At 39.7% G+C, this 23,354-nt stretch overlaps 1 protein-coding gene across 4 annotated transcripts in view; it reads left to right on the top strand.

Moving 5' to 3' along the window:
• mtmr12 (myotubularin related protein 12) overlaps window positions 1–20,350 on the top strand; it is a 90,339-nt gene extending 69,989 nt beyond the window's left edge. For 2 of the 4 annotated variants that reach the window (XM_041182764.1, XM_041181444.1), the window contains 7 exons: window positions 2,842–2,912; window positions 3,228–3,397; window positions 5,506–5,676; window positions 7,169–7,324; window positions 8,146–8,202; window positions 15,974–16,544; window positions 19,224–20,350. In XM_041182764.1, the coding sequence (XP_041038698.1) occupies window positions 2,842–2,912; window positions 3,228–3,397; window positions 5,506–5,676; window positions 7,169–7,324; window positions 8,146–8,202; window positions 15,974–16,544; window positions 19,224–19,408 (1,381 nt within the window). In that variant the 3' untranslated portion in view covers window positions 19,409–20,350. The remainder of the gene's footprint in view (window positions 1–2,841; window positions 2,913–3,227; window positions 3,398–5,505; window positions 5,677–7,168; window positions 7,325–8,145; window positions 8,203–15,973; window positions 16,545–19,223) is intronic. The other 2 variants (XM_041182685.1, XM_041182169.1) reach the window with 2 other exon arrangements.
• Window positions 20,351–23,354: the final 3,004 nt, after the last annotated feature.

The raw sequence follows: 23,354 nt of genomic DNA, 5'->3' as shown, positions 1-23,354 counted from the left end.
CTTGCCTGGATGAGTGCAGGTCCAACAACACTCCAGACACTATCCAGGACAAAGCAGCCTGCATGATTGGCACCCCATCCACAAACATTCGCTCCCTCCACCACTGATGCACAGTAGCAGCAGCGTGTACCACCTACAAGATGCACTGCAGGAACTCACCAAGACAGCACCTTTTCAAACCCATGGCTGCTACCACCTAAAAGGACAAGGGCAGCAGACACACGGGAACACTACCACCTGGAGGTTCCCCTCCAAGCCACTCACCATCCTGACTTGGAAACGTATCGCTGTACCTTCACTGTCACTGGGTCAAAATCCTGGAACTCCCTTCCTAACTACACCATGTGGACTGCAGCAGTTCAAGAAGGCAGCTCATCACCACCTTCTCAAGGGCTATTAGGAATAGGCAATAAATGCTTGCGTAGCCAGTGATATCCACACCCCATGAATGAATTTTTTAAAAAATACATAGCACCTATTTAGGCCTATACCTTGGAGATATCTTCATGCTGATTCCTCGGACTATCTCTACACATCATGTGACATTCTAAATCATAATGTGGGCATTACTTTTTCTCCAGTCCCAAATAACCTTTACCAACCTGAACAACCTTACACCTTTTATATTACAATCACCTCCAAGACTGAACAAGTGCATGGAGGCATATGGGAATTAACCACTTAATCTTGCAATGATTCTTTTTCTCTGATCTTTCTCTTTACTACTCCTAACCTGAAAGTTTGGACTGGTAGTAGGGTTTCACTTTCATGCAGACTCTTGCACTTCACTGAAATGGTCATTTTAATTTAATATTTAAGCCCAGAAGGTTGAATTATTTCGTAAATTAGATTTTTAACTTTTGTAAAAATATTTTTGCTAAAACTTTAACTTTCAGTCTGTAAATTCACATTGAAATTATAGAGAGTTTAACATTTGAGCATACAAATTTGGAGCAGGAGTAGGCCACTAGGCCCTTCGAGCTTGCTCCACCATTCATTAAGATCATGGCTGATCTGATTTTAACCTCAATTTCACATTCCTACCTATCCCTGATAACTTTTCATGTCTTTGCTTATTAAGAATCTATCTAGCTCTGCCTTAAAGATATTCAAGGACTCTGCCTCAACCATGTTTTGAGGAAGAGAATTCCAAAGTGTCTCAACTCTGAGAGAAAAAGTTTTTCGTCATCTCTGTCCTAAATGGGCCACCCCTTAATTTGAAACAGTGACCGAGTTCGAGATTCTCCCACAAGTGGAAACATCCTCTCCACATCCACCCTGTCAAGTCCCCTCAGGATCTTGTATGTTTCAATCAAGTCGCCTCTTGCTCTTCTAAACTCCAGCAGATACAAGCCTAGTCTGTCCAGCCTTTCCTCATAAGACAACCCACCCATTCCAGTTATTAATCTTGTAAACCTTTTCTGAACTGCTTCCAACGTATTTGCATCTTTTCTGAAATAAGGAGAGCAATAGTGTACACAGTAATCCAGATGTGGTCTCACCAATATTCTACAACTGAAGCATAACCTCCCCACTTATGTATTCAATTCCCTTAACAACAAATGATAACATCCTGTTAGCTTTCCTAATTGCTTTCCTAATTGCTTGCTGCACCAACTTACTAACCTTTTGCAATTCATGCACTAGAACACCCAGATCCCTCTGTTACTCTGAGCTCTGCAATCTCTGTTTAGATAATATGCCTTCTAAAAAAAAAATCATCCTGCCAAGATGGACAGCCTCACATTTTCCCACATTATACTCCTTTTGCTGGATCTTTGCCCACTCGCCTAACCTACCTATATCTTTTTTGCAGCCTCCTCTTCACAGCTTACTTTTCTATCAATCTTTGTGTCATCAGTAAATTTAGCAACCATACCATTGGCCTCTTCATCCAAATTATTTAAGTAAATTTGTAAAGAATTGAGGCCCCAGCGCTGATCCCTGTGGTATACCACTCGTCACATTCTGCCAACCAGAAAACAAGCCACTTAGTTCTCCCTCCCTGAGTTTTTGGGGTAATTAGGTTCAGTCTGCATGAGCAAAATACATTCTTTCATCATGCTTGTGTTTCATACTGGTGATCCAAGGAAACTGTGCATATCTGATGCAAAGCAAAACATGTAGAAATTGGACCATGTAGGGCCTGGTTTACATCATAAAGAACCAATTCTGCAGACCTACGTCCTGATTCCCCAAAACATTTTGAAAAATATTCAAGGTGAAATTGTCAGGCTGTTTTTCAGGAGTCCCTGGTGGGATGCTAAAATAGGGCATGGGTCCTCTACATATGTAAATGGGAGGCCTTATGTCTGTTTTGGGACCTCTTGCAGAAATGGACCAAGGCAAACATCAAGCCTGCACTACTCAGGATTGTTTAGTGACTACCAACTAAAGTAAAAAAGTAAATTGTTTTCCTAATGCAAATTTTTAACATCATTTTGTGGAGGCAGGAGCAGCACCAATGGTCTCCTGACTCAACAGTCATTGCCATTTTCCCACACCAGCCCCCCGCTTTACCAGACTTGCCTTTGGCGCTGCTGGCCAGGCAAGCAGAGCAACAACATTTCTGCTTTCCAAATGCGAGTGTCCTCTGGAGTTACAGGTGCTGACACCTCATGCAGAAAATATGGCCTGTGACCCAATATTGGGCTGGCTTTTGTGTCTTCATTTCAGTGTGCCCACAAGTGATACCCAGTCAGTTTTCTGCCCTCCATTCCTTGGTAGTAAAATAATTGAAGGATAGCTGGAAGATGGCATTGATATTTTTAGGTTTTTTTATGAGAGGTAATCTTGACACAAGTTCTTATAGTACATGAGATGTGGGCTGTTTCTTTACAGACAATGTCTGAAGAAAGCCTTGGATATTGTTGAATGCCTGGAACAAAGAAACACATCTGTGGTGCTTGTGGGTAAGGAAGAGTTAGATTATTTTTTCTTTTACTTCACATTGAGTTCTTGCAACATTGCCATATTTTAAGATCAAGCAAAATATAATTTGGAACAAATTATTTTACTTTCTGTTAACCATTTTATCCACTTTATTTAATCAGAACCTCTTTAATGTCTGAAATAAAACTTTTAACTAGGTAGGTGGGGGAGTTAATGGATTGTGTCAAGAGGTTGCTCATTTTTCTCTTCCATTTCTTTTCCCACTCCCCAGTTATAATTGCTTCTCCTTCACAGAGAACTCATTTTGAGTGTGTTCTTGTCCTTTCCCCACACAGAAGAAAATTGCTCTGATTTGTGCTGTCTAATAGCTAGTCTGGTCCAGGTGATCATAGACCCACATTTTAGAACATTATCTGGCTTCCAGAGCTTAATTCAGAAGGAGTGGGTGATGGGCTGCCATTGTTTTCTGGATCGATGTAATCTTCTGCGAAGCAATGATAAAGAGGTAAGGTTGAAACAACTAAGAGACACGAGTAATTGCTCTCCACTGCTAACTTTAAATTGGATAGCTGTGTACAATGTGGAATTTGTTCTTTTTCTGGGAAAATTGTTTCCAGTAGATTCTGTAACTGCCAGGCAAGACATAGATAAAAAGCTTAATGTTAGTGTGTTGCTGCATCTCAGTTTATGGGATTAATTCAAGAGTTCATCCAATTCTGTGTATACTATGCTAAGTGGAAAATTAATCCTCAATATTATAATGGCTATTTTGAGTACTATCTCTGCATAATTTGTGACTTGCTAAATGACTTAATTGAGTTACTTGTAACATCTGCCTAGTGGTGTGAAGTGATGTACCAATATTATATCATTTGGAGGAAAAGTTTTTTTAAACTGATTTACAACTGCTTCCTCTTCCTTGCACCCTTTCTTCCCAAGTGACATGAGTCTATGACCTCAGTTAGGGTGTATGTTGGAGGAGATACCAGGGAAGTAGGAAGAGTATGTTCAGGGCTGCTCTCTTACACCCCTGCGTTGAAGGCATCATTTTTAGATCTGTAGTAACCATCCCCTGTAGAAAGCAGTTTTCTGTATTAGTGGAAGGAACCTGAATCATAACCTTCAGCCAAAGTAACAACGAGAATTTTTAATAAGTAGGAGAGGACAGATGACTCCGCAGAGAAATTTTGCTTTAATAAATGCTTTGTTTTCAACACAGTTACCATGTAATTTAAACAAAGCTTGTAATCAAAAGTAACAGAAAATACTGGAAATACTCAGCAGGTCTGGCAATACCTGCAAAGAGAAACAGAGTTAATGTTTCAGGTTTATGATGCTTCATTAGAACTGGAAAAAGTTAAGAGAAATAGTCGCTAAGTAAGTACAGAGCCAGGAAGAAGGACATGGAAAGAACAAAATAGAATTCTGATGGGGTGAGTACAGGAATGATTAAATTGCAAAATGAGATGGTAATGACAAGCATCAAAACAAAAGATGGGTTCAGAGGAGGTGTAAATGGTTACAGGACAGCAGCAGTGCAAGAGGGAAGCAAGTGAAATGTCTTGTAGAGAAAGCCTACCATGTACCAGGAATGTGGCGGAAGTGAAGAAATTCGATCCCAGAAATGTGGATCACCTAGCCATGTACCGATAGGGGAACCCCCACCCAAAGTGCCAACTCACATCAGAACCACTGAGTGGAAGTGGTGCAGCCTTCCCACCATTAACAGCATCTAGTGTCCAAAAGACACCTGTTAAGGTCCAAAGTTATTAAACTCCAGGCCGGAAAACTGTAGCATGCTGATTAGAAAGATGAGGTGTTGTACTTTGAGCTTGCATCAAGGCCAGAGAGGTGGGGTGTAATGGAGAGTTAAAATGGCAAGCAACCAGAAGCTTAGTTGCAGTTGAGGACTCCAATAGAGATGTTCAACAGAGATCGTTCAGTCTGCATTTCATTTGCCAGGTATGGGACAACACATTGTAAGCAGTGAATACATATACTAAGTTGGATGAAGTACAAGCAAGTTGTTGTTTCACCCAGGCAAGTACTTGGGGCCCCAGCAGTGGGAAGGGAGGAGGTGAAAGGACAAATGTTGCATCCCCTGCTTGCTTTGAAGGGGATTTGAGGTTGTAGGTTGAAGAGTGGATCAACGTGTAATGGAGGGAATGATTCCATTGGAATGCTGAAAGGGCAAGAGGAGGAGGATGTTTGCCATCTTCATGACACCACCAGAGGATGATCCACTGAATATGGTGACTGGTTGGATGGAGGTTAGAAGCAAAGTTTGCAGTTTGGAATGAGAGCATGAAGTGGCACCAATACATTATCATTGTACTAGTAAGAGGGGTAAGGGAGATGATATGAGTAGGATTAGAACAAAGGATGTTCTACATGTCATTTAAAAGCAGACATAGCAAGGACCCTTGTGTGTTCCCATAGCAACACCTTTTTGGAGAAGCTGTGAAATGTGAAGTCATTTGTCTTATCTACAGAATCAAGTGAGTTTATAATGACCAAAAATAGTCATTACATCATTATTTTAATTTTGTTTGTAAAGTAGGCATAAGCTTTGACAAAAGTAATACCATTTTTGCAACCTTTTTTAAATTGAAGGCACCAGTATTTCTTCTCTTCCTGGAATGCGTGTGGCAGTTACTTCAGCAATATCCACCAGCCTTTGAGTTTACAGAGACCTACGTGACTATATTGTCAGACAGCATGTTCATCCCTATCTTTAGCACCTTCCTGTTCAATTCACCATGGCAAAGGGATAATAACCAAATGGTAGGTGTTCTAGTTGTTACAAAATGTCTTTTAGATTCTTTGTATTTGCTTGTTACTGAATCACTATCGACTTGCCAGATTTGATGTCTCTGAATCTTGATTATGGTTCCTTACTAGTAAAATGTATTTCTAAAGCCAACATAAATGGAGTTCCATTACAATGCTAAAGGGAAGTTATAATCTTAGAGCATGCAAAGATGATATCAATTATCTCATACAAAATACTGCAGGTGCTTGAAATCTGAAATAAAAGCAGAAAATTCTGCAGGACTGCCAACATCTGCAGTGAGAGAAACTGCGTTAATGCTTCAGGTCAATGACCTTATATCAGAACTGGAAAAAGTAGCGATGTAACAAGTTTTATCAAGTCCAGAGGCAAAGAAAGTGGGGAAGAAAGGAAGGGACAAAAGGGAAGGTCTGTGATTGGGTGGAAGACAGAGATTAAATGACAAGGGATATTGCTACAAGACAAATGGGGTGATAATGGAACAAGTAAAGAAACAAAAGATGTGTCTAGAGGACGCATTAATGGAAAAATGCAGAATTATCACTAACCGCTACTGCCCAAAATGAAACCGAAGAAATAGGAGCAGAGGATACGATCTGAAGTTGAACTCCACATTAAATCTGGAAGGCTGTAAAATGCCTAATCTAAAAATTAGGTGCTATTCCTGAAGCTTGCATTGAGCTTCATTGGAACAGTTTAGGAATCCAAGGTTAGAGTGGGAATGGAGCAGAGAGTTAAATGACAGGTGACCAAAAGCTCATGCTTGTGAACTGAACGAAGGTGCTTCACAAAGTGATCACGCAATCCGTATTTAGTCTCCCCCAATGTTAGAGGGGACTGGATAATGAGCAGTGAATACAAGTTGAAAGAAGTACAAGTAAATTGCTGTTTCACCTGGAAGGAGTATTTGGACAGAGAAGGAAAGAAGTGATGTGGGAATGGGAGATGGTATTTGTGGTAACCAAGGAGTAGACCAGAGTATCGCAAAGGAAATTGTCTCTTTAGTAAGCTGAAAGGAGAGGGGAAGAAATGTTTAGTGGTGGCATCATGCTGGAGGTGGATAGCTATTCAGAGACTCGTTGGATCCAATATTCTCCTTTTAGTGCTGGAAAACTTTGATTCTATAAAGTAAAAAAAATTGCAACATTTTAAAAAAAAATCAATATCATCATCCCCACCTTCCTATCCACAACTACAATTATGAACTTCAATGTTTTCAATAAGTAGCACTATAATAAAAATATCACTTAATTCCTAATTTTGCAACTGTTGTTAGACAGAACAGATGTTAACATTTAGAATTTAGGATATATGTTTAGTGCAAATGCCAATATTTTGCACTGTTATTTTGTTTTGTGCTGCAGCGCAGTATAAAGAGATACTGTCTTGAGATGAACCTTTGTTTCTGTCCTCATCCAAATTGTTTGTGTTGAAGATGTGTTATTTTGTCAGTCAGGTCACAGTCTGTTTTCTTTGTTTTTGTAGCTTGATGAAGATCGGCGAATGGTAAGCAGGTCATTGAAACTTCCCAGTGTTTGGGAATGGTCTGTTCAGTTTGAGAACTCTGTTCAAGCGCTCTTTTATAATCCGCTTTACATTGGAAAGCCAAAAATGGATAATAGAAGAACCCAACGTGTTAAGGTAATTCTTTTAAATTTTGGATTGTGTATTTTTAATATATAGTTAATATCCTTATATAGGGACATTAGAAAAAGTCTAGATAACATCCCGTGGTTTTGCTCAATGCTGTAGAGAAGTATTTTTGGTGAGCGACCTAGTCCAAGTCTCTTTGCTATAGGGGCTGTTGTTGGGGGTGGAGAGGGTGGTGTGCACCTCACTGACTAGCTTTAGTCAGGTAGATGAGCTAAATACTGTCTGCAATTCATAAAAGAAAACTTGCTTGTTTTTTTTTCTATTAAATGGGTGTTTACAAAGATTCATCCATCAGTAAGTCACATGAGACCAGGATCAACCCAGACTCCTGAAACAAAAGCATGTGAAAACTCTAATTTCAAAGTGTCGAGATTTTATTTTTAAAAATGACTACTACTGACTTCTCATTGTTAGTTTGTCCACCAGCACAGTTCTTTAACTTGGCTACAACAGAGAGCATGCCTGGAGAAATTGCAAGTGTAAGCAAAAAGCCAGAGATTTGAAAAGAAAACTAAAACCACAATAGCTAAAGTATATGGGATAAATATCGAAGTCTTGAACAATATGGTAGTGGCAATAATTTCATTTGTGTGTGTGTGATGCCATACCAACAGTGAAAAGCCTAGCAAAAGAGCCGACATCAAGCATGTTGCTTCCGAATTAGATATACCTGCAATAATGTTTTCTTGCTACAATAACGCTCTGCCATAAAGTAGCCACATATGAATTAACAGTGGGAGTAGTGAATGTTCTTACAGAAACTATATTTGTCATCTTTGAGTAAATCTGCCTTCTTCATATCATCAAAGGACCCTGCACTGAACTGCTTGGAGATTGTTCAGGAAAATTTTCTGGATATACCAGAGGTATTTTAAGGTCTTCAATTTTTGACCACACCCATCTACTAACTTGACTAGGAGGGTGCATGTGGGGATTAGCTTGTATTTCGGTTACATGTAGAGTGGTGCCTAAATCCTTAAGAAAGCCATTGCTCTCATATGTAATCATCGTATTTAAACCTACTTAGCTAAACTATTTAGCAGTGGTAGTTATTAACTTAGCATCAATAAACCTTTTAAAAATCTCTTCCAAAGATGCTTACAGGACAGAAGGGCATTTAGCCCATTATTCAGTTCTAGTTCTCCAGCATTGACTTCACACCAGAGGAAGTAAACTTTCTTTATTTACCTTCTGAAATTATTTCACCATTTTAAAAATCTATTACTCTATTTTTAGCTTTCTCTCTTCCAGTGAAAATAGTTCCAGTATCTGAAGTCCTGTTTCTTGTTCAGTTCCAGGATCAAAATCCTGGAACTCCCTCTCTAACTGCACTGTGGGTGTACCTACACCATGTGAACTGCAGCTGTTCAAGGCAGCTCAATACCACCTTCTCAAGGGAATTAGGGACGGGCAATAAATGCTAGCCTAGCCAGCGATGCCTACATCCCGTAACTGAATATAAGAAAAAAATAAATACCCTGGTATCATCCTGACGTATCGACACCACAAACACACTCCTTGACTTTTATGCTTTTTCTTCAGAAGGATACCTAAAACTGCAAACAATACTCAGTGGCATACATAAATTTATCATAGCCTCTTTGCTTTTGTACTCTGTGCTCCTTTTTATAAAACTCAAAATAATTACCTTTGTTCAAGCTCAGCTGATGAAGAGAAATGTAGGGCCAAAATTGGATTCTTTAGAAGAAACATTTTTTTTACGTCATCATAGTCATATTCATAGTCATAGAGGCCTGCAGCACAGAAAAAGGCCCTTTGGCTCATCGTGTCTGTGCCAGTCAAACAAGTACCTAACTATTCTAATCCCATTTTCCAGCACTAGGCCCATAGCCTTGTATGCCATGGCATTGCAAATGTACATCCAAATACTTCTTAAATGTTATGAGGGTTTCTGCCTTTACCACCCTTTCAGGCAGTGAGTTCCAGATTCCCACCATCTTCTGGGTGAAAAAATTCTTCCTCACATCCCCTCTAAACCTCCTGCCCCTTACCTCAAATCTATGCCCCCTGGTTATTGATCCCTCCACCAAGGGGAAAAGTTCTTTCCTGTCTACCCTATCTATGCCCCTCATAATTTTATACACCTCAGTCACGTCCCCCCTCAATCTCCTCTGCTCCAGGGGAAATAACCCCAGTCTATCCAATCTCTCCTCATAACTAAAACCCTCCAGCCTAGGTAACATCCTGGTAAATCACCTTTGCGTACTCACTAGTGCAATCACATCCCTCCTATAATGCAGATTCCAGAACTGCATGCAATACTCTGGCCTATGCTGGCCTAACCAGCATTTTATACAGTCACAGCATAACTTCCCTGCTCTTCTATTCTATGCCTCGGCTAATAAAGGTAAACATCCTATATGCCTTCTTAACCACCTTTATGTACCTGTCCCGCTACCTTAAGGGATCGGTGGACATGCACACCAAGGTCCTTCTGATCTTCAGTACGTCCCAGGGTCCTACCATCCATCGTGTATTCCTGTGCCTTGTTTGTCCTGCCCAATTGCAATACCTCACACTTATCCAGAAAAAACAACAGACCTAAGGATTGGGAGCACTTTAGAATTCGGCATAGGAGGACCAAGGGATTGATTAAGAGGGGGGGGAAATCGAGTACGAAAGTAAGCTTGTGGTGAACATAAAAAACTGACTGTAAAAGTTTCCATAAGTATGTGAAGAGAAAAAGATTGGTGAAGACAAATGTACAGTCAGAAACAGAGGAATTTATAATGGGGAACAAAGAAATAGCTGACCAAGTAAATACATACTTTGGTTCTGTTTTCACAATGGAGGACACAAATAACATACCAGAAATGTTGGGGAACACAGGGTTCAGTAAGAGGGAGGAACTGAAAGGAATCAGTATTAGGGAAATGGTGTTGGAGAAATTGATGGGATTGAAGGCTGATAAATCCCCAGGGCCTGATAATTTACATTCCAGAATACTTAAGGAATTGGCCCTAGAAATAATGGATGCATTGGTGGTCATCTTCCAAGATCTTGCAGACTCTGGAACAGTTGCTACAGATTGGAGGCTAACTAATGTAACCCCACTATTTAAAAAGGGAGGTAGAAAGAAAACAGGGAATTATAGACCAGTCAGCCTGATGTCGGTAGTGGGGAAAATTCTAGAATCCATTATAAAAGATTTAATAGCTGAGCACGTGGAAGACAGTGGCAGAATCGGACAGAGTCAGCATGGATTTATGAAAGGGAAATCATGCTTGACAAACCTATTGGAATTTTTCGAGGATGTAACTAGTAGAATTGATGAGGGGGGAGCTAGTGGATGTGGTTTATTTGGACTTTCAGGTGGCTTTCGACAACGTCCCACATAAGAGATTAGCGTGTAAAATTAAAGCGCATGGGATTGGGGGTAGTGTATGGAGATGGATAGAAAACCGGTTGGTAGACAGGAAACCAAGAGTAGGAATAAATGGGTCTTTTTCCAAATGCCAAGCAGTGACTAGTGGGGTACTGTAGGGATCGGTGTTGGGACCCCAGTTATTCACAATATATATATTAATGATTCAGATGAGGGAACTAAATGTAATATCGCCAAATTTGCAAATGATACAAAGCTGGTTGGGAGGGTGAGCTGTGAGGAGGATTCAGTGTGATTTGGACAAGTTGAGTGAGTGGGCAAATGCATGGCAGATGCAGTTTAATGAGGATAAATGTGAGATTATTCACTTTGGTAGCAAAACAGGAAGTCAGGTAAATATCTGAAAGTCTATAAATTGAGAGAGGGGAATGTGCAACAAGACTTGGGTGCCCTCATACACCAGTCGCTAAAGGTAAGTATGCAGGTGCAGCAGGTGGTAAAGAAGGCAAATGGTATGTTGGCCTTCATAGCAAGAGGATTCGAGTACAGGAGCAGGGATGTCTTGCTGCAATTATACAGGGCCTTGGTGAGACCACACCTGGAATATTGTGTGCAGTTTTGGTCTCCTTATCTGAGGAAGGATGTTCTTGCTATAGAGGGAGTGCAGTGAAGGTTTGGCAGACTGATTCCTGGGATGGCGGGACTGACATATGATGAGAGATTGAGTCGGTTAGGATTATATTCGCTGGAGTTCAGAAGAATGAGGGGGGATCTCATAGAAACCTATAAACTTCTAACAGGACTAGACGGGGTAGATGCAGGAAGGATGTTCCCGATGGTGGGGGAATCCAGAACCAGGGGTCACAGTCTGAGGATATGTGGTAGACCATTTAGGACTGAGATGACGAGAAATTTCTTCACCCAGAGAGTGGTGAGCCTGTGGATTCACCACCACAAAGTAATTGAGGCCAAAACATTTTATGTTTTCAAGGAGTTCGATATAGCTCTTGGGGCGAAAAGGGATCAAAAGATATGGGGAGAAAGTGGGAGCAGGCTATTGAGTTGGATGATCAGCCATGATCATAATGAATGGCGGAGCAGGCGCGAAGGGCCGAATGGCCTACTCCTGCTCCTAGTTTCTATCCAGATTAAATTCCGTTTGCCACTAATCAGCCCATCTGACCAGCCCATCTCTATCCTCCTGTAATCTAGGGCTATCTTCCTCACTGTTTACCGCCCCACCAGTTTTCATGTCATCCGCGAACTTACTGATCAACCCTCCTACATTCAAGTCTAGATATTTTATATATACCACAAACAGCAAGGGACCCAACACCGATCCCTATGGAACCCTACTGGACATAGGCATCCAGTCACAAAAACACCCTTTGACCATCACCCTCTGCTTCCTGCCACTTAGCCAATTCTGAATCCAATTTGCCAAGTTGCCTTGGATTCCATGGGCTCTTACCTTTGTTATCAGTCTCCCATGCAAGACCTTATCAAAAGCCTTGCTGAAGTCCAAGTAGACTGTCAAATGCATTGCCCTCATCTACACACCTCGTCACCTCTTTGAAAAATTCAATCAAATTGGTCAGACGTCTCCTCCCCTTAACAAAACCATACTGACTGTCCTTGATTAATCCCTGCCTCTCCAAGCATAGATTAATTCTGTCCTTCAGAATTGCTTCCAATAGTTTCCCCACCACTGAGGTTAAACTGACGGGCCTGTAGTTCCCTAGTTTATCTCTTCCTCCCTTCTTGAATAACGGTACCACATCGGCTGTCCTCCACTCCTCTGGCACCTCTCTTGTGGCCAGAGAGACATTGAAAATTATTGCCAACACCCCTGATATCTCCTCCCTTGCCTCACTCAACAACCTGGGATCTGGGATACATTTCATCCGAGCCTGGAGATTTATCTACTTTTAAGCCTGCCAGACCACTTAGAACCTCCTCCCTTTCTTTGCTAATTTCTTTAATTATATCACAGTCCTTCTGCTTGATTTCCATACCCACATCATCCCTTTCACTTGTGAACACTGACACAAAGTATTCATTTAGAACACTACCTACGTCTTCTGGCTCCCCACACAAATTACCACTATGGTCCTTAATGGGCCCTAGTTATCCTCTTACTCTGAATGTACTTGTAAAAATAACTTTTGATTTTCCTTTATTTTACCTGCCAATGTTTTTTTTTTCATGCCCCCCCCTTTTTGCTCTCCTAATTTCCTTTTTAAGTTTCCCCCCTACACATTCTGTGCTCCTCTTGGGCTTCTGCTGTTTTGAGCCCTCGGTATCTGACATAAACCTCCCTTTTTCTCTTTGTCCAATCCTGTATGTTCCTTGACATCCAGGGTTCCCTGGATTTGTTGGTCCCACTCTTTGTCTTTGCTGGAATATGTTGGCCCTGTTCTCTCCCTATTTCCTTCTTGAATGAGTCCCACTGCTCTGACGCAGATTTACTTAAAAGTAGCTGCTCCCAGTCCACTCTGGCCAAATCATATCTGGTCTTATTAAAGTCAGCCTTCCCCCAATTTAGAACTCTGATTTCTGGCCCATCCTTGTCCTTTTCCATAATAACCTGTATCAACGGAGTTATGATCACTATCTGCTAAATGTTGCCCCACCAATACTTCTACCACTTGCCTGGCTTCATTCCCTAATATTAAGTCCAAGACCACCCCCTCTCTTAGAGGACCTTCTACATACTAGCTTAAAAAGCTCTCCAGGATGCATTTTAAGAATTCCACTCCTTCTAAATCTATCACACTATGACTAACCCAGTTAATGTTGGGGAAGTTGAAATCCCCCACTATTACTACCCTATTATTTTTACACTTCTCTGAAATTTGCCTACATATCTGCTCTTCTATTTCTCTCTGACTTTTTGTTTGGGGGCCTATAGTACACTCCTAGCAATGCGATTGCTACTTTTTTGTTTTTTAGTTCTACCCAAATGGCTTAATTTGAGGACCCTTCTAAGATGTCATCCCTCCTTACTGCTGTAATTAATTCCTTGATCAATATTGCGATACCCCCTCCTCTTTCTACCTCCTTCCCTGTCTCGCCTGAAGACTCTATACCCTGGAATATTGAGCTGCCAATCCTACCCCTCTCTCAACCATGTCTCTGTAACAGCAATTACATCATACTTCCATGTGTTAATTTGTGCCCTCAACTCATCTGCCTTATTTGTCAGACTCCTTGCATTAAAATAAATACCATCCAACCTTGCCGAACTCCCTTGTGCCTTAACTGGCCTATAATTTCTATGCCTTCCAGACTCACTTGCTCTCTCTTCTAATCTTGGCTTTGCATCTCCCCCTGCTGAACCTCCCCTCAGGATCCCATCCCCCTGCAAAATTAGTTTAAACCCTTCCAAACAGCACTAGCAAACCTCCCTGCCAGGATGTTGGTCCCATTCCGGTTCAGGTGCAACCCATCCGCCTTGTACAGGTTCCATCACCCCCAGAAATCTAAAGCTCTCCCTCCTGCACCATCTCTACAGCCACGCATTCATCTGGACTAACCTCCTATTTCAATATTCACTAGTGCGTGGCACTGGAAGTAATCCAGAGATTACTAGCTTTTGTGGTCCTGCTTTTTAATCTGCTTCCTAGCTCCCTAAATTCCGCTTGCAATACCTCGTCCCTCTTTCTACCTATGCCGTTGGTACCAATATATACCACGATCTTTGTCTGTTTGCCCTCCCCTTTAGAATGCCCTGCAGCTGTTCTGTGCCACCAGGGAGGTATCATACCATCCTGGAGTCACGTCTACAGCAGCAGAAATGCCTGTCTGTTCCCCTTAGTATCGAGTCTGCTACCACTATTGTTCTTCCCTTCATTTTCCTCCCCACCCCCTCTCGTGCAGCTGAGCCACTCAGTGCCATGAGCATGGCTGCACTCCCCAGCGGAACCGTCACTCTCATTGTTTTCCAACATAGAAAAACGATTCTCGAGCAAGATGCACCCTGGGGATTTGCCTGACACCTTTCTTCTGACTGGTCACCCATTCCCTCTCTGTCTGCTGTGGGGTGACCACGTCTAAAAACATGCTATCCAAGAAACTCTGAGCCTCGCCGATGCGCCTCAGTGCCTCCAGCTGCCGCTCAAGCTCCAAAACTCGGAGCTCAAGTAGCTGCAGCTGGTGGCATTTCCTGCACACGTGGTCAGTCAGAGCGCAAGGAGCATCTAGGACTTCCCACATGTTGCAGGTGGTACACAACATGGGACTGAGCTGCCCTGCCATGCCGCTTGTTGAAAAAAAACCCCTTACTTTAACTTAATACAGTAAAGAAAAAGTTTAATTATTTATGTACTTTAAATAAAAACTAGAACACTTACCTTTCCTTAGCTTAATATATTTTAAACCGGAGAAAAAAATATATGAATACATGTAAATGTATTTTATGACTTCTTCCCCCAACACGTGCGTGCACACACTTGCACTGACTCTCGCACTCCCTAAATAAATGTAGAATTTTGCCAAATTGATCAGAAAACTTCGAGGTTGTACTGTGAGCTGTGCTGATTAGCCGACCTTGAATGGGTTACGAGGAGAACAATCTTGACTGCTTTTGTCTCCTGTATCATCCCAGTTAATTGTCCTATCAACACTAGCCTAGCCTCGCACAGAAAGAATGGCTGCTTGCTATTTGCTCAAGGTTTTGAAGGACTGATAATATCTCTGGAATCAGATCGAAGAAAAGTGGTGGACCATTCTTGTAGAGGGGAGAGAGGGAGAACATCTTGTTGATGCTGCAAAATAGATGCACAGAAACCACATGGCAGAAAGTGTAACTTCAGTTTTGGATTTGTTTAAATAACTTCTAATATTATCCCCAGCTTTCTGAATTACTTGATGGGAGGATAGTATTGGGCAGAAATGGAAACCATTTGTTTATTTAGAAATTCAAATGACAGTTGAGGCTTAATGCTGTGATTTGCCATATCTACCTGGAAGTGAAAATCCATCCCTCACCCCATAAGATTTGCCTGTGTGCATGCCATGCTGATTTTTTTGGCTGATTTGCTTAACAGGAAAAATGCAAATATCTGCTGTGTTACTGAATGGCTCAACAGCTTAAATAATTTCATGTCACATATCTATACTCTGTGCAATTCTAGATTTTCTGTTCCGTAGTCATCTCTATTACTATTGCATGTGGATCTTACTATTTGATATTGTTACTGTCCGTTTGTTACACTTTCTTGGAGAAAAGCAAATATTTTGTTGGTAGATTTTTTATATATATGATTTCATTATGCTATTTTTTTTCTTAGCCACAACGCCAGATGTCTCTGCCATCAAGTCCATCTTATCACAGTAGGCCTTCACCCAGAAAAGGGTTTTTCAGGGAGGAGACGGATCACTTAATAAAGACTTTTCTAGGTAAAAAGATAAGCAGGTGGACACTCACAGCTGAAGACCATTCAGTTGGCTACAAACTGTTCTATGAAAATTGGCGCAGTAAACCAATTGATCACCACGGACTGCTCCTTCCCTTGCATGATGGTCCTGCTTTAAGAATCTGGGGCCAGCGATACCTGCGTTGGATTCCAGAGGTTCAAATACCAGGTGGTGGTTCAATAACCGCTCTGAACAAAGCCTGTGAAATTATAGATGAGATAAAAACTTTACAGACAAAAGTATCACAGAGGATACTCAAAAGGCAACCAAGTTCTCCAAACATTGATATCTTCACACCATTTCATGAGAGCAGCCGTCTTTCTTCAACTTTTCCATTTGGTACATTACGTCGGCAATCTATAAAGCCCCGCATTCCAGTCTCAACAAATCTCTCAATGAGCTTTGGATCAATGGAGAACTTGCCAGATGACGAGGAAGATCTAGGTTTGTTATAGCATAGATTTCCACCCCCCTACATCCACAACATTTTGAATTTATTTTTGGCTGTGAGTCTTTACCAAAATAATGTTGCAAGTCTTTAGTTCAAAAGTTTTCGCATGCCTATGACACCTGCTTCATGAGTATAAGTTGCTTTGTTTTCTATACTCCTGTTTTCCAGTTTTGTTTAGCAAAAATTCAAAACTGTAATTAGTCTCTTAACCAAAAAGTCTGTGTCTATGTTGGGAAGGATAAAATCCAAACCACTGGATCAGTAATCTTGATTTCCTGAGTTATTTTGGCCTAAAGTTGGCTGCTTATGAGCATGTGTACTTGTTAGCAGGGTAGTTGATGCAAAGTAATTCCAAAGCTAAATACCAGTGTTGATTTTGCCAAAACATATAGTAAAAACAAACCATCTTTTATTATTGGTGCTGTTTTTATTATAGGAGGTTCACATGGTGGAGGGAAATGGTATGACTCAATTTGGTTGAATTCCTTCTAGATATTTTACAACAGTTTTGGGGGCTGTTTAAACTCATAATTAACATTACCTAAAGATATGTTTGACTAAAGTTTCTCTAGCATAATGAAAGCTTATTTGGGTTTGCATCCTTAATGGGTGTACTGCAAACCCCATTTTCCTCCCCCATTTAGTAAGAATTAAAAAACAAACTAGGAAATGGACTGGATTTACAATTTGTCAATAAATGACAAAAGTACAAGCTTTCAAATAGATTTGCACCTCCACAGCTGAAAAATTTGCAATGTTCAATGATTAATCAAATAATAGTTGAAATTGCAGGTGGGATAAGATCCATTTAAACCGACTGATAGCTTCTCTGGCCTACTGCAGTGGTGTCCCTAAACTAACCATAGTGATACTTGCAGCCACTGACCTCTGGAAATGCAGCCCTCAAAGCCTTGGAAAATTTATCCTATTTGTTCTAATTTTTAAATTTGTTTTTATGTTTGAATTTTGTAACGGTTAATTTTTTTTTAGCAATATTGCCTCATCATTGGAATAATTTCCCATCAACACATCATGATCTAGTAGTTTAAGCAACTTGTGATTTTTGTACATGTATGAGAATATAGATGTTAAAACTTCATACAAGGTCTCCCAAAATCCTGGCATAAAAATAGGTCACCTACAAAAACAGGGGCTTAGATACCTAGTAGGTTCTGCCATGAATCTTCAACAGTGGGTCCTATAGATTAAATTTTGTTACCAATCTGTGTTGAGCAAGTTAATATCAGCTGAAGAACCAGTTAGTGCTACTGAGGTGGAGAGAGAAAAATTAATTAGAATTCTTGTCCTGATTGCTATCCAGTAAGCCCTGCTGGAGAGAGTTCGTGTAGGCATTGAATCGGTTGCTGACTTCTTCCATGATTCTGCATTTGGGTATTTCATTCTCTTCAGGAGGCCAGGGAAGAAAATTAGATTTTTTTTTTTTTTACATCCAATTAAGTATTTCATTGGGCATTTTTGAAGTGTCTCACTCTCCTGAAAATTAGTTTTGCATTTGTGTATTCTGGATTCAACACAGTTGTTGGCTAAAACTAATTTTCTGTTTGATCCTGAATAGCCTTCTGTGATGGGCAGAATCTTGACTACTGACTTATTCTCTTGTACCATATAGTTAAGATATTTAAAGTTGCCATAAGTCTATTTCTGATTTTTTACTGTAAAATATTAAATTACTGTAACATTTTAAGTTGAACACTTTTGCTGTTGGTCCAATTTCTAAATTGGCCGGAGGTAAGGCACTGAAGCTATTAAATTTGTAGTTAATAAATAAAACTAATGAGTGATTTATAGTTCTAAATCCAGGTTGCAGTTACCTTGAGATGAAACATTGAATAGACAACATTTCAATTTCATCAACTCACTTGTGAAGATTACATGTAAAATGAATATTAATTAGCTTGCTCAGGAGTTGCAAAGTTTTAGGTGTTAGCAAAATGTGCTACTGAAATGGCTCCTGCAGTCTCAAACAGAAGCAAAATACATGATACGTCTGTATTAACATTGCACCTATTTTGTTTTGCTTACGGGCATTTTTTTTTCCTAAAGGGGGAGGGGTAGGTAACCTTCTCCCAGGGCTTTGACTGTCTGTATACACTGCTCTAAAACCCACCACTAGGAGGCATATATGAGCTTTATTGTCAAAGCTGCAGTTTGTGATGTTTTAAATTTCTGAGCTGCTTAATACCTGAAGAGTAAACTGTTGTATTTAATAATTCCTCTGTTCAGCACTTCAGTCTCTATTACAGTCTACATTAGTACATGTTCTTGCCCCTTCTAAATTGTAGACTATACATACAGGAAAATGTGAAGTAGATTTTTTTGTTATGCCTGTACTTATTGCTCAGATTCAATTTTTGGCAGGTTAGATCAAAGTTGCCAGAATCATTGTTTGGGTGCCTGTTATATTTCTAACTTGGGTATAAAATCTCAATGTGCATTAATATTTTTGTGAAACCAGGAAAGTAAGCAGAAATGTTGACCCAAATTTTTTTGGAAACTGGAAATGTTTTTGATTTTTGCAATGTATATCACTATATTTTCCTTAATTTATTTTTTGTATTTGTCAAGTTTGTTCCCTCTGCTGATTTTTGCCAAATGAAGACCTGTTTAATTGTTCAACCTTTTTTTCTAAGATGTGCTTTTGAATATTATAGTACACTGGAAAAATAACAACTTTGCATGGAAACATTCAAACTTGCATGAACAACATCTACCTTTTGGAGAGCTTTCCATGTATCTGGATAAACTGAAATATGAAGAATTTTTGGTTGCAATATCTTCTATCTTTCAGTTGAATCCACTGAATATGCATAGTTTGAGCTTGTATAAATGCAAATAAAGTGGTCTACAATCAGAAAATCACTTTTATAATCAACAAGTGAGTCATCTTTTTTATATAAACTGTAGCTGGATTATGTCACTACTTTTTATAGGTTGAATGAATTTAGTATACTGACCATATAATGCACCAAAAAGTTATCATTCAATTCTTTTTAGGGTTTCAGGTGTGCTTATACAATAGACATGCATGGAGGAAATGGGTTAACAGGAGTTCATCTGTGTTTATTCAACTTTGTCAATATATTACAATACCTGGAAAAAAATGAAAATTAGATAGCTGTCTTGTTTTTATTTCTCGAAGAAAACACATGTATACAGACTAGAGAACCAAGAACATCTTGCTTTTCTTTAGAAATGGAGGGCATCTGAGAGTAACCTCTCCCCTCCATTATGTATTTACGGAAAGTATAATAATCCTTTTGCCTTTTTAAAAACTCTCATCTATTTCAGTTGAACTATATCACATAAAAACCTGTTGTTTATATACAACAAAAGTTTTTTTTGGATAGGCAATATGATTGGTGTCTCATTGGTTGTGAGGTATATGGTAGTTCTCAATGTGCAACTTCTATGTTTCCATACATTGATCAATCTTTGACTTTTTCAATCTTTTTAAAATTGAGGTTTTGACTACTGAATTGATTATGAACAGCCTTAACTATACTGTATGATACTGTAAATTATTTCAAATTGCTTCACTGTGCCTTGTTAATATAACTGAGTGACAAAATTGTAATTTAAGCACACTGCAAAGTGAATTGTACTTTTTTATATTGTGGCATTGATATCAGAACTAAATGTATATAATGGGTGTTACCATATCTAGTGTATTTTGGTGGAAACTTACAGTGTCTTTGCTACCATATTCATTTTAATCTTTGGCCCTGTTGCTATTCAAAGATTGTTGCCAATGTTTTCCCAATTAAAGCATAAAATTCAACATTTGTGTTTCTTTTGCATAATCTAAATGTTGCATCTATAAATGTTTTTGTTACAAATAATATCACTTGTTCTAAGGCAAATCTGTTAATATTACCTTAATTTAAGTAATATTACCTTGATTTAAATGTGTCTTTAGCTAGCCTCTTTCATGATGGTGGGTGTGGGCTCAATACCAAACATTTTGTGCTCATGTTACAGATGAATAAAATTAAGTTTATGCTGTTTTCCTTAAACTAGAGTTTCATGTGGGATTGACTTGTGGTTTTGAGCATCATTGACGATGTCCTGTTGCCATAAACAACTGCTCTCCATAGGCATTCTCATGGAAGTGTTACAACTGCTGATTTGCAGATGTAATGACTTCTCAATGTCAGGCTCTAGATCAATAACCACCTCCTTGATTGTCTCTCTTGAAAGAGAAAATGTGGCAAAATGGCTTTATGACATCCTACTAGAATCATAGAAATTACAGCAAAGGAGGATGACATTTGGTCCATTATGTCTCAACATCTACTTGTACCTTTTCTAATGTAATGAAACATCCCAAGACACTACATAGGAGCATAAAACCAAGATAACACCAAGCCACAAGGAAATATTAGGTTAGATAATCAAAAGCTTGGTCAAGGAGGTAGGCTGTCTTAAATGAGGAAAGTGAGGTGGAGAAGCGGAGAGGTGGCAGGGGGGATATTCCTGGGCTTGGACATAGGCATAATCACTAATGGTAGAGCCATTAAAATCAGAAATGATGATAAAAGCACAATTACATGAATGTAGATATCAGAGGGTTGTGGGGTAAGAAGGGATTACAGAGATAGGAAAGGACAAGGTCATGGAGGGATTTGAAAACCCAGGAGGAGAGTTTTGAAATCAAGATGTTGCTTGACCGAGAGCCTATGTAGGTCAACAAGCATGGGGTGATGGGGGAATGGGACTTGCTTCTCTTGAGTGAATGAGAATGGATAGCTAGATAATGCCATTTGTGAAAATGGATATCTTTCTTTTAAAATGAAAAGGAAACATGGTGATGCAGTAGATTACTATGCTATCCTTTTGTCTCTGGTAGTTGACTTCAAATCCAGCCAGTCTGCTGGGATGAAAGTGGCCATATTTCTGTTTACTGGAAGAACTGATGCAAAATGAGTTTGGGCTGCCTTTAAGCAGTTCTGTGGGGGACCTCCTGCCAGGACTCGCAGGTCCTGGGGGACCTCCTGCTGGGCCTCTCAGGCCCTGCTCCATCCTAACTTCAGAAAGGTACCCAAAGCACTTAATGCAGATGATATTTTGGTATATTGACAAATGCTGTACTACAAAATTTCCAAATGTAGAACAAAAACAAAAAATGCTGGAAAAACTCAGTAGGGCTGACAGCATCTGTGGAGAGAAAAGCAGAATTAACGTTTCGAGTCCATATGACTCTTCCTCAGAGCTGGATAACTCTTTGGAGCTGGTAGAGTCATACGGCCTCGAAACGTTAACTGTCTTTTTCTCTACAAATGCTGTCAGACCTGTATTTTTCCAGCTTTTTTGTTTCAGATTTCCAGCATCTGCAGCATCTGTAGAAGCCTGATAACACTCCAGGGTCCTAATTTGAAAACCTATGTCCTCTGCAGTTCCTGAAAAGACTCTACATTCTCATCTTTTACTGGGTTCATTCATTATTCCAAACAATTACAAATAAATACTCAATTCATTTATGAAATCCATTCGGACCAAGGGTCACTGATCTGAAAAGTTAACTTCTCAATCGCAACAAACAATGATTTCTGGGCTAGACTTCTTTGAATCTCTAAGTTAATATCCTGTGAACCGGGTTCAAAGAATTCAACTGACCTCTCATTTCATTTGGAATGGGGAATGATCATTAATCTGGCTTGGATGCTCCAGCTTCCCACATAAGGAGATATTTCCATGCCTGTACACACCATCCTTTCCCTACATGCCCACTTGGTTACATTGAATTGGATTCATACTTCTAGTTAATTTTTAGAGAGGAGTCTTTGTCTAGTCATATGGAATCACTTCTCTTAACTGACCATTGTAGATCCCTTGGACCAAATCATGGGTAAGGCCATCATTCTCCTAAAATGTCAACCTGATTTGGCTGGTAGCACTCTCATCTCTATGGGTCAGGGAGGAAAAGAAGAAAATATTGAGAGTTCTACTGTTGTGGAACTCTGACTGCAGTTTAAAATAGCACTGGTGAATGCCTGGAAGCAGATATTTACCTATTACATCAGATATTTATGGTACGTGGTGATGAGAAAGAAAATACTTTAAAATGGAGGAAGAGATAAACCAAACCTAAAGCCATTTGAGCTAATATTGTACAACATAGTTAACATGTAGCATTGCTGCTGCTAGAAAGGATTATTTTGTCAATATACAAGTAAATCCTGCTAAGCCTAGTTATTTTCTGTCTTGGGATTGTAGCTTTACGATGTTCAGTATCAATCAAAAATTAATGTCCCTTTTTCATATCAATTAGTTAAATCAAAATAAAGGCAAAATACTGCGGATGCTGGAAATCTGAAACAAAGCAGCTGAAGAAGGCTCATATGGATTCAAAACGTTAACTCTCTCTTTCTCTCCACAGATGCTGTCAGACCTGCTTAGTTAAATCAAAAATACCTATTTTAAACCTTTATTTAAGTTGTGAGATTCAATGCTGCCTGACCAAGAAGATAAACACTCAAATATTTTCTACTTCCCTGATGCTTAATCAACGTATATGTCTAACAGCGTTGCAAAGCCTTAGGACCAAGCCAGACATACACATCAGTAAACCTGACACAGGGACGGGAATAGTCATCCTTAACATGCATGACTATATCAAAAAACATTCACGCCATTCATAATGATAGGTCCAAATTTGTATCCGTTGGACCTGTCACTCAATATGACTGGACAGGCTTTCTCGAAAGTACGCTTAAAAAAATGCTAAGATTAAAATAAACACTTGCTGGATTTGTGTAAGAATGCTAAGCTGCTGCATAATATAT

This window comes from Carcharodon carcharias, chromosome 1 (genome assembly GCF_017639515.1).
Source record: "Carcharodon carcharias isolate sCarCar2 chromosome 1, sCarCar2.pri, whole genome shotgun sequence".
Taxonomy (NCBI): domain Eukaryota; kingdom Metazoa; phylum Chordata; class Chondrichthyes; order Lamniformes; family Lamnidae; genus Carcharodon; species Carcharodon carcharias.
This window is presented reverse-complemented; position numbering and strand designations above follow the sequence as displayed.